The 12,096-nt window shown below is 49.0% G+C and overlaps 1 protein-coding gene across 7 annotated transcripts in view; it reads left to right on the top strand.

The window, feature by feature from the left end:
* COMMD10 (COMM domain containing 10) overlaps positions 1–12,096 on the top strand; it is a 520,550-nt gene that overhangs the window by 26,894 nt on the left and 481,560 nt on the right. For 6 of the 7 annotated variants that reach the window (XR_012221993.1, XM_073553729.1, XM_073553629.1 and 3 more), the window contains exon 3: positions 11,055–11,165. The exons of the other annotated variant lie outside the window; for it this stretch is intronic. Coding sequence is in view for 5 of the 6 variants with exons in the window: in XM_073553729.1 (XP_073409830.1) it covers positions 11,055–11,165 (111 nt within the window). In the remaining variant the exon portion in view is untranslated. The remainder of the gene's footprint in view (positions 1–11,054; positions 11,166–12,096) is intronic. 7 annotated transcript variants of the gene reach the window in all.

The following is a 12,096-nucleotide window of genomic DNA, read 5'->3' on the forward strand; positions in this document are numbered from 1 at the left end:
CCCCTCAGCGCTGCAAAAGAACGGCATTTAGAAGTGAAGCCAGCACCCCCGCAGCGTGATCACGGAGGAGCCAAGGGTTGTCATGACTGCCAGAGGTTATATGATGACCCCAAGGTCTGCCAGCTATGGTGGCCTATCATACTCAACCAGCTGCAGGGTCTAACAGCCCTTCTGACAGTGTAAAAACTGACAGTTCTCGTGCATTGCAATGCAGGAGCTAAGTAAAAAAGAAACAACTTTTTTTTAAAACTACTGTATTTAAGAGAAAAAAAATCAAAATAAATGTAAAAAATAAAAAAATATTTAAACCAGTAGATGCGTATATTCATGTAAAAACAAAAATGGTATCGCCGTGTCCAGAACGACCCGATCTTGTCACGCTAGTTAACTCTTTCATTGGACACCATAAATTTTTTTTTTAAAAAGTGGCAAAAAACAATGCTTTTTCATAGTAATGCAGAAGAAAAGGTGGAATAAAACATGATCAAAAATACAAATGGTATTGCTGAAAATGTCATCTTGCCCCGCAAAAAAGACAAGCCGCTATACAGCTCCATCAGCGGAGAAATAAAAAAAATGCTGTAGCTATCAGAATAAGCAATGCAAAAACAATTCATTTTTCTATAAAATAGTTTTTTTCTTTTTTTAAAAGCAGCAGACATAAAACAAATGCTATAAACGTGGTATTGCTGCAATTACACCGACCCAATGAAGTGGCAGGTATTCGGCATCTTCGTGCCTTTTAGGGTATGTGCACACGTTGCGGATTCTGCTGCGGATCCGCAGCGTTTTTGGCCCTGTCAATCCAAAGCAGATTCTGCTGCGTTGTACAGTACCTTTAAATTCAATGGAAATCAAAAAACGCTGTGCACATGCTGCGGATTTTTCCGCGTGGATTTGCTGCAGTTTTAAATCCACAGCATGTCAATTCTTTGTGCGAAATCCGCAGCGGTTTGACACCTGCTCCATTACCAGGTGTCAAAACGCAGGGGAAATCCGCAGGCTAATCCGCAGGTAAAATGCAGGTCTTTTGACCTGCGGATTTACCTGCGAATTTAGCCAAATCCGCACGGTAAACTCCGCAGCACAATCCGCAGCGTGTGCACACACCCTAAGTGCTTAAGCACACTGTAAAGCTGTGCTGCGGATTCTACAATTTTCAGTGCAGAGAGTGAAAGCCGCAGCAAATCTGCAGTTTCTCCTTCGTCTCATTGGGGGACACAGAGACTGTGGGTGTGTGCTTCTGCCGTCTGGAGGCTGACACTAAGTATACAAAAAAAGAGTTAGCTCCTCCTCCGCCGCATACACCCTCGCCCCCAGACCGGGCGTAACTCAGTTTTTTGCTTAGTGTCTGATGGAGGCACACGCAGTCTGGAGCTCCAGACTAGATTTTTTTTTTTTTTTTTTTTGGTCTCTTTCTATGAAGATAAGATAGGGGCGACGGATCCTATAGAGAGGGTCCGATCTCCCCAAATCATCAACGGGCGACCACGTGTGAGTAGCCCTCCACGTGTTTTCTCTCCCGCACCGAGGGACACATCTGGGACTTTTCCCCAGACAACTATTTTTCTTTGTTATTTTTCTAAAGAGGTGGCAACGCATCCTGATAAAAGGATTCGGTTCCCCATGAACCCCAGCGGGCGAGCACGTGTGAGTGATCCTCCACGTTGTTACTCTCCTGCAACGTGGGAATGCATTAATGCCCCGACCACCCCTAGGTAGGACACCAGGGGTGGTCCTGGAGGCGCAGGTGAGCCAAGGGAGCGAAGCGTCGAAGACTGGTGCAGTAGCCTCCCCCTCCCGGTCAGGTCGGGCTGGCAGGGATGGGGTTGAGAGCACCACAAGCCCACGGCGCAGAAGCCACAGGGGGGAGGCCCGGCTCTCCTCTCTTGTTGATGGGCGTGGAGTGTAGCCAGAGCCCCGTCGGCGGCCGCGCTGTGTGGTGAGGCCCGAGCCGCCCGCCCGCCGGCCGACTTCCGGGGGTAGCCGGAAGCCCCGCCCACTAACTTCCGGGGGCGGAGAGCGGCAGGCGCGCTCAGTTACCGGGGAGCTCCCGCCCTCCTCCCTCGAACGCCGCACGTGTAGTGCGGCCAGCGGCGGCCGCGGTCCCCGCTGTATGGGAAGGTCCGGAGTTCCGCGCGCCCGCCCGCCGACTTCCGGGGGTAGCCGGAAGTCCCGCCCACTAACTTCCGGGGGTGGAGAGCGGCGGGCGCGCACAGACACCGGGGAGCTCCGCCCCCCTCCCTCTCCTCTTTTCCTCGCAAAGTGCGGCCGGAAGCCGCCGCCTATCTCCCGGAGTGCGCCGCAAGTGCCCCGGCGAGTAACGCCGCACGCCCCGTGGAAGAGACGCAAGGTGGACATTACCGGTGGGTGAGTGCAACCCCGTTTCGAGTGCCGCACTAGTGGTCAAGGAAGGGGTTATCCTCCTACCCTACCCTGCAATATGTCTGGCAAAGGGAAAGCTCATTCTTTCCTATATGCTGTTTGCGTTTCCTGTGGGGTCAGGCTGCCTAAGGCGCAGCCAGATAAATTTTGTGAAGCCTGCGAGTCGGAGCGAGCCCAGGAGCCCCCCATTGTTGCAGAGCCCAGAAGTCAGGACCCCCCAGAATGGGTGGTGTCTTTATCACACTCTATGATGTCCCTTACAAGGGCAATTGAGTCTCTTCGAGGCCCGGGCAGGGACAAGGATGGTGGTCTGCCAGCGGAAGACAGCTCGTCCACGTCTCAGGACCCTCCGACCGTTAGAGGCCGCTCCAGCACCAGACAAGCTCTTAGCAAAAGAGCTCGTTCCCCGTCGGCCGGACCCTCTGGGGTTTCGGCGGCGGGTATTAGGGCATCTCGTTCCCCGTCGCCGAGCTCGGGAAGCGAGCAGGATGAGGGCGAGGAGGAGGGAGAGGAGGCCTGGAATCCAGAAAGCCTGGGATACCAAGACTCGGTGGACAGCCTCATTGAGGCAGTCAACCAGACTTTAGAGATCGAGGACGATGTGTCCACGGCCTCAGGTCACAAGGTCTCCTTCAAGAAGACCAGGCGACCGCATAGAAGGTTTGCCACACATCCGGAGTTCGAGGAGCTAGTCCAGAAACATAGGGAACACCCGGATAAGCGTTTTGCAATGCAAAAAGCGCTGCAAGCGAAGTATCCGTTTCCTCCTGAACTCCATAAAGGATGGGTGGAGTCGCCAGTAGTGGACCCACCGGTATCACGTTTAGCGTCAAGATCACTATTGTCGATACCCAGCGGTTCTTCTATCAAGGACCCAACTGATCGCCTTATAGAGGGGCTTGCCCGCTCAGTGTATGAGGCAGCAGGGTCGGCCCTGGCCCCCTCCTTTGCGGCTACTTGGGTGGCTAAGGTCATGGTTTCATGGGCAGACGCTCTGCATAATGCCCTCCAGGACAGAGATCTGCCTGCGGAGGTCTTGGAGGTTACAAATCAGATATCAGGGGCAAGTGATTTTCTCGTCAGCGCCTCTCTGGACGCGGCCGAGTGTTCTGCTGTGGCAGCAGCAAATGCAATCGCCGTTAGGCGAGCATTATGGCTGAGATTATGGAAAGCGGATTCTATCTCCAAAAAATCCTTGACCTCATTGCCTTTTCAGGGCAATCGGTTGTTCGGTGAGAAGCTTGATAAGCTTATCTCAGAAGCCACGGGGGGGAGGAGTAGTTTCCTCCCGCAGCAGAGGACTTGGCCAGCATTCAGGCAGACACAGAGGCGTTTTCGGCCCTTTCGTAACCCCTGGAGGGGGACTTCGGCCAGAGCATCCACCTCCGCAAATGATGGTCAGATTAGGGAAAGGCAAATCTCTTACAGAGCCAATCCGCTGGGCAGAGGCCGAGGCCGTTTGCCCAGAACGAGGGGGGCCAGATCCCAAAAGCCTCCAGCAAAATGACTCGAGGCGCTTCGTACCTACGGACGACAGGGTGGGCGGACGCCTACTAAAGTTCAGCCACGTTTGGGTCGCAGTGGCACGCGACGCCTGGGTGGCAGAACTGATATCGTCCGGGTACAAGATAGAGTTTGTCGGACTCCCGCCACGGCGATTCTTTCATTCCCGGTTTTCCGGAACAGGATCGCAGGCAGAGGGTTTGTTACAGGCCATAATGACGCTACAGCGCAACGGGGTCATTGTCCCAGTGCCGAAAAGCGAAGAGGCACAAGGTTTTTACTCCAACCTGTTTTCGGTCCCCAAAAGAGACGGGACAGTAAGGCCAGTACTAGATCTAAAAATCCTGAACAAATTCATCAGAGTCAGGCGGTTCCGGATGGAATCCCTCCGTTCGGTCATTGCAGCCATGGATCCAGGGGAGTTCCTGGCCTCGATCGATGTGCAGGATGCATATCTGCACATTCCGATTTTTCCTCCACACCAGAGGTTCCTGCGTTTTGCGATCGGAGGGCGACATTTTCAATTTGTTGCTCTGCCTTTCGGTCTGGCCACTGCTCCCAGAGTCTTTACGAAGATAATGGCGGTGGTTATGGCCATCCTGCATGCTCGGGGCATAACGGTACTACCTTACCTGGACGACCTGTTGGTAAAGGGGCCGTCGTTTCAGGCGTGCCAGGAGAATGTCAGTATCACGCTGGATACCCTGGCCCGTCTAGGCTGGTTAATCAATCGGAGCAAGTCGTCCTTGGTTCCAGCCCAAAGAATCGTGTTCCTAGGCATGATTTTCGATACCTCCCGGGGGCTGGTGATCCTCCCTCAGGACAAGGCGCAAAAAATCAAGCAAGGAGTACGCAACCTTCTGCAGCCGGGCACCAGACCCATCCGGTACGGCATGAGTGTGTTGGGCAGAATGGTGGCGGCGATGGAGGCAATCCCGTTTGCCCAGTTCCATCTCCGTCCGCTTCAGCATGCGCTCTTGTCTGCATGGGACCGGAGGCTGCTTTCTCTCAGTCATAGGTGCAAGTTGTCTCCGCTGGTCGGACATTCACTCCGGTGGTGGACTCGCGACTCGTCCCTGGTCCAGGGGAAACCTTTTCCCCCGGAGCAGTGGTTAGTGGTGACGACCGATGCAAGCCTGCATGGTTGGGGAGCAGTTTTCCAGAGTCACACAGCCCAGGGGCGGTGGTCCAGTCAGGAGATAATTCTCCCGATCAACATTCTGGAGATACGGGCAATACGATTGGCCCTGCAACATTTCCAGTGTTTTCTGAGACACCGGCCGGTGCGCATTCAGTCGGACAATGCTACAGCAGTAGCATATGTCAACCATCAAGGGGGCACGCGCAGCCAGGCAGCCATGCGCGAGGTCGGGCTGGTACTGCGTTGGGCAGAGAAGAACCGCGTGGTAATCTCAGCGGTGCACATTCCGGGAGTCGAAAACTGGGCGGCAGATTTCCTCAGCCGACAGAGGGTCGCGGCAGGGGAATGGTCCCTGCACCCCGAGGTTTTTCAACAGATCTGCCAACGGTGGGGGACACCGGACGTGGACCTTATGGCATCCAGAGAGAACGCCAAAGTACAAAGGTTCGTCGCTCGATCCCTCGACCCACAGGCAATCGCAGCAGACGCTCTGGTGCTTCCGTGGAGCCAGTTTCGTCTCCCGTACTTGTTCCCCCCGCTACCTCTCCTTCCAAGAGTCATCAGGAAGTTAAGGAGAGAGAAGGTTCCAGCAATTCTGCTGGCCCCAGACTGGCCTCGGCGGGCCTGGTATGCAGATCTGGTTCAGCTAGTGGTGGACGTACCCTGGCGTCTCCCAGATCGCCCGGACTTGCTGTCCCAAGGGCCGATCTACCATCCGAACTTAGGGGCCCTGTGTTTGACGGCGTGGCCATTGAATCTTGGCTGTTAACACAGGCAGGATTCAGGCGCGATGTGGTAGCCACGATGGTGAGTGCCCGAAAGCCTTCCTCGGCGAGAGTATATCATCGGACTTGGGAAGTTTTTTTCCGTTGGTGTAGGGATCGCGGAGTGGCTCCTCTGGTTTTTTCGATCCCCAACGTACTGGCTTTTCTGCAGGCAGGGCTGGACGCAGGATTGGCTCCGAGTTCGCTCAGAACGCAGATCTCGGCTCTGTCGGTGCTTTTCCAACGAAAGGTCGCTTCGGTCTGGCAGGTTAGGACGTTTATGCAGGGGGTCGCACATTTAGTACCCCCCTATAAGGCGCCGACGGAATCATGGGACCTGAACTTGGTGCTCAGGGCCCTTCAAGAGGCTCCTTTCGAACCGTTACAAGAGGTTTCCTTACCTTACCTGTCCAGGAAGGTCGTTTTTCTGGTAGCTATTACGTCTATTAGACGGGTTTCGGAATTGGCGGCTTTATCTTGTAAACCGCCGTTCCTGACCTTTTATAAGGATAAGGTAGTTTTAAGGCCAGCTCCTCCCTTCTTGCCGAAGGTTGTCTCTGCATTCCATATCAACGAAGACATTGTCTTACCCTCGTTTTGCCCGGCACCGGTGCACAGGGTAGAAAAGGCATTGCACACCTTGGATCTGGTAAGAGCTCTTAGGAGGTATGTGACAAGGACAGCTCCTTTCCGCCGGACAGACTCTCTATTCGTGATCCCAGAAGGGCGGCGGAAGGGGCTCGCTGCGTCCAAAGCGACTTTGGCCAGATGGGTTCGCCTGACGATCCAAGAATCTTATGAAATTAGTGGCACGCCGGTTCCGGCAGGGATCAAGGCACACTCGGCTCGAGCAGTGGGTGCCTCATGGGCACTGCGACACCAAGCTTCAGCGGAACAGGTGTGCAAAGCAGCTACCTGGTCCAGCTTGCATACGTTTGTCAAACATTATAACGTACATACCCAGGCATCCTCGGATGCATGCCTGGGAAGAAAGATTCTCCAGGCAGCAGTTGCGCACCTCTAATCAGGGGCGCAAAATAGCATGGATTGGGTGAGCTAAGATCCCGCCCAGGGACTGCTTTAGAACGTCCCACAGTCTCTGTGTCCCCCAATGAGACGAAGGAGAAACATGGATTTTTGTGAGTACTCACCGTAAAATCCTTTTCTCCGAGACGCTCATTGGGGGACACAGCACCCACCCTACTAGCCAGTTGGCTTTTGCTTATTTTGAGTTATACAAATCCTTATGTAAGGATCAGGGTGGTCCCTTTTCCAGACGTATAATTTCTTGCCTGAATTTAAGGCGCGTTCTCCTACTGCTTATGCACTAAACTGAGTTACGCCCGGTCTGGGGGCGAGGGTGTATGCGGCGGAGGAGGAGCTAACTCTTTTTTTGTATACTTAGTGTCAGCCTCCAGACGGCAGAAGCACACACCCACAGTCTCTGTGTCCCCCAATGAGCGTCTCGGAGAAAAGGATTTTACGGTGAGTACTCACAAAAATCCATGTTTTTCCACAATGAAAATCTTCCAGTGTTTGATGTGGATTTTCTGCTCTATATTTTGCAGTCCATTTTTCACTGCTGGAAACGTATCGGTCCTGTGTGAACGAATCCTTAGTTGGATTCAGAAAGGAGGGTCATGGCCATGATTATCAGATGCCTGTTATTGATGTTATTGTTTATCCTCCTCATCACAGTTATCATGGTGCTTTCCCAAATGACTATGTCTTGGGCACATCAGATCTGTCATTGGGTGATGGGGAGTCCCTGGTGATGACTTGTGTAGGGTATCTGGGGAGAGCTGATGCTTCCTCCTGTTGCACAGTCTTCGGCCCGTCTGCCTGTTTTGTTATTAGCCTTCCTCTTACAGTGCCATTTTGTGATATGGTTGGATATACAGAAATGTGACCACAGGCTGGTTTCCTTTTAAAGGGAATCTGTCACCCCTTTTTTGAGATATCATATAATGATATCATTCAATTGTGTGTCACATAAGGATTCTCTTAGTACTTTTGCTTCCCCCTGACCCCGCACCTTTCATGCATAAATACCTTGTTTATATCGGTTCAGATGTATGTAAACTGCCACGGTCTGGTTCGCTGGGTGGGGCTTATTCACCGTCTCCCCCCCCTCCCTGTCTTGCTCTATGCATTTCTTCTTGTGTATAGTAAGACAGGGAGGGGGGAGCAGGTGAATAAGCCCCGCCCATCGGACCAGACCGTGGCAGTTTACATACATCTGAACCGATATAAACAAGGTATTTATGCATGAAAGGTGCGGGGTCAGGGGGAAGCAAAAGTACTAAGAGAATCCTTATGTGACACACAATTGAATGATATCATTATATGATATCTCAAAAAAGGGGTGTCCGATTCCCTTTAAGCTGCAGTTAAAATGTTCCCCTTATTGTGTTGTCAGGCAGAAGCCGTATCTTGGGGAGATAAGGAAACGTTCTGCGGTTTGTTGTTTCCATTATCTGGCTGATTTTCCAGTCTTGTCTATCAGATCATTTCTGCCTTTTTAGATTGAGAATACATAGTAATGAGCATTGTGTCGTTACATCTGCTCTGGCATCCTCTGTCGCCTCTTACATTTTTTACAGGTTTATCACTATAGTTGCAAATGTCGCTCATACATTAAATTGATGCAATTGGCAAGCAGCAATGAATAGGTAAATATAGAGATTGTCACTTTCAATGAATATGTTATTCCTGATAACTGTCCATTTATATGAGGCTTTATTTAACATGATCCTCTTTCTTTCTGGCCCTTCTCTGTATCGATCACTGAACTGATCTCATTCATTTCTACCTACTGTATAATGCCAAAATGTGTTTATTTTTTGTGATTTGTCATGTCACCTCATGTAAATTGTCATATTGGCGCACTATCATTCCAGTTACTGTGGGTACGGAAAGTATTCAGACCCCTTTTAATTTTTCACTTTGTTTCATTGCAGCCATTTGGTAAATTCAAAAAAAAGTTCATTTTTTTCTCATTAACGTACACTCTGCACCCCATCTTGACTGAAAAAAACAGAAATGTAGAAATTTTTGCAAATTTATTAAAAAGAAAGACTGAAATATCACATAGTCATAAGTATTCAGACCCTTTGCACAGTATTGAGTAGAAACACCCTTTTGAGCTAGTACAGCCATGAGTCTTCTTGGGAATGATGCAACAAGTTTTTCACACCTGGATTTGGGGATCCTCTGCCATTCTTCCTTGCAGATCCTCTCCAGTTCCGTCAGGTTGGATGGTGAACGTTGGTGGGCAGCCATTTTCAGGTCTCTCTAGAGATGCTCAATTGGGTTTAGGTTAGGGCTCTGGCTGGGCCAGTGAAGAATGGTCGCAGAGTTGCTCTGAAGCTACTCCTTTGTTATTTTAGCTTGTGCTTAGGGTCATTGTCTTGTTAGAAGGTGAACCTTCGGCCAAGTCTGACATCCAGAGCTCTCTGGAAGAGGTTTTCATCCAGAATATCTCTGTACTTGGCCGCATTCATGTTTCCTTCAATTCCAACCAGTCATCCTGTCCCTGCAGCTTAAAAACACCCCTATAGCATGATGCTGCCACTTACATGTTTCACTGTTGGGGTTGTATTGGGCAGGTGATGAGCAGTGCCTGGTTTTCTCCGCACATACTGCTTAGATTTATCACCAAAAAGTTCTATCCTCGTCTCATCAGATCAGAGAATCTTATTTCTCATCGTCTGGGAGTCCTTCATGTGTGTTTTTTAGCAAACTCTATGCGGGCTTTCATATGTCTGGCACTGAGGAGAGGCTTCAGTCGGGCCACTCTGCCATAAATGCCCGACTGGTGAAGGGCTGCAGTGATAGTTGACTTTGTGGAACTTTCTCTCACCTCCCTGCTGCATCTGTCGAGCTCAGCCTCAGTGAACTTGGGGTTCTTCTTTACCACTCTCACCAAGGCTCTTTTCCCATGATTGCTCAGCTTGGCTGGAGTTCTAGGAAGACTTCTGGTGGTCCCAAACTTTTCTTCCATTTAAGATTATAGAGGCCACTGTGCTCTTAGGAACCTTCAGTACTGCAGAAATTCTTTTGTATCCCTGGCCAGATCTGTGCCTTGCCGCAATTCTGTCTCTGAGCTCCTTGGCCAGTTCCTTTTGACCTCATGATTTTCATTTGGTCTGACATGCACTGTGAGTTGTGAGGTCTTATATAGACAGGTGTGTGCCTTTACAAATAAAGTCCTATCAGTTTAATTAAACACAGCTGGACTCCAATGAAGAAGAAGAACCATCTTATGGAGGATCACAAGGAAATGGACAGTATGTGACTTAAATATTAGTGTCTGAGCAAAGGGTCTGAATACATATGACCATGCGATATTTCAGTTTTTCTTTTTTAATAAATTTGCAAAAATTTCTACATTTCTGTTTTTTTCAGTCAAGATGGGGTGCAGCGTGTACTATAATGGGGAAAAAATGAACTTTTTTGAATTTACCAAATGGCTGCAATGAAACAAAGAGTGAAAAATTTAAAGAGGTCTGAATGCTTTCCGTACCCACTGTATATCTACCATCCAGGACCTTACCTCCTGCTTTCCTACAACACGGAAACTTAAACAGAACCCCAATAGCCCCATATATCAGACAGTTTGGTCCGTGGGTCTTCTGTATTTGATGTCTGACACATCTGGCCTTGTGTGATGGCTTCTGTTACTAACCTGTATGGCCATACATTATGTCACATCTGGCGGGACAAAGGGGAATTATATCGACACGTCATGTGATTCTCATGTTCTGCTGCAGAACTGGATTTAGTTCTGCTTAGTGCTAATTTACGTGACTTGACATCCTTCTGTTGATGGATCTATATCCAACTCTGTGCAAAGAACAAGATAAGGTTCTCTTTGGCATCACTAGATTGATGAATGCAGCCCGGGCAGACTCTCAATTATTCCTCTGAGCCCATTTATTTTTCAGATTTGTTATGTGATCTCAGCCTTGGGATTATAACGAGAGGCTTTTCATGACTTGTGTAAAAGATACAAATACCTCACATTAGCTCTCAATAGTTTGGATGTTTTGCACACTCTGCGCTTTTATGTGTCTTATGCAGATAAAGGTATGAAATTATAGATTTCACCCAGTCACAATTCAGTTTTCTGAAGATATGGCTGCAGACTTGCCTATCGACAAAGCGTGTGCCTTTCTGAATTATTATCCCTTATACTACACACACATATACAGTATATATATTCCTTGGTAAACTTTAGTCACCTTTTTTTTTTTTTTTAGGCAGAACAGAGTTTTAATGAAGAAGAAGTGGAGAAACTTCAAGCTGCCTTTTTATTGGATAAACAAAGTCTTAAATTGGTTTTAGAGACAATTTCCTTCATTTTGGAACAGGTATTGAGTCACCTAATTAAATAAGGAAAATTTGCAGAGCTGCATTCTGAATGCCATAATTCTATACCATCAATGTACCTGTGTAAAGGTTTGTTTTATTTCAGTTCTTCAATGCAAAGAGTGAAAACTCATATATTACATATTGCAAACAGAGTGAGGTATTTCAAGTGTTTAGGTGATGATTATGGCTTACAGCCAATGAAAACCCAAAAATCATTAACTCAGTAAATTAGAATACTTTATAACATCACCTTGAAAAAATGATTTTAAAATCCGACCTACTGAAGTGTATGTTCAGTAAATGCACTCAATACTTGGTTGGGGCTCTTTTTGCATCAATTACTGCATTAATGCGGCGGGGCATGGAGGCGATCAGCCTGTGACACTGCTGAGGTGTTATGGAAGCCCAGGTTGCTTTGATAGAAGCCTTCAGCTCGACTGCATTGTTGGGTCTGGTGTCTCTCATCTTCCTCTTGACAATAACCCATAGATTTTCTATGGGGTTAAGGTCAGGAGTGTTTGCTGGATAATCAAGCACAGTGATACTGTTGTTTTTAAACCAGGTATTGGTACTTTTGTCAGTGTGGACAGGTGCCAAGTCCTGCTGGAGAAAGAAATTTCCATCTCCAATAAGCTTGTCGGCAGAGGGAAGCATGAAGTACTCTAAAATTTCCTGGAAGATGGCTGCACTGACTTTGGTCTTGATAAAACACAGTCGACCTATACCAGCAGATGACATGGCTCCCCAAACCATCACTGATTGTGGAAGCTTCATACTAGACCTGAAGCAGCTTGGATTGTCTGTCTCTCCACTCTTCCTCCAGATTCTGGCACCTTGATTTCCAAGGTCTAGTGTGAAGTACACTTACCAGGCATGATCACAGCACGGCTCTGAAACGTTTTGGAGCCAGTGGTCGGTGATGAATATTGG

Source organism: Dendrobates tinctorius, unplaced genomic scaffold (assembly GCF_039654945.1).
Source record: "Dendrobates tinctorius isolate UK_male_01 unplaced genomic scaffold, ASM3965494v1 ptg000003l, whole genome shotgun sequence".
Classification (NCBI taxonomy): Eukaryota; Metazoa; Chordata; class Amphibia; order Anura; family Dendrobatidae; genus Dendrobates; species Dendrobates tinctorius.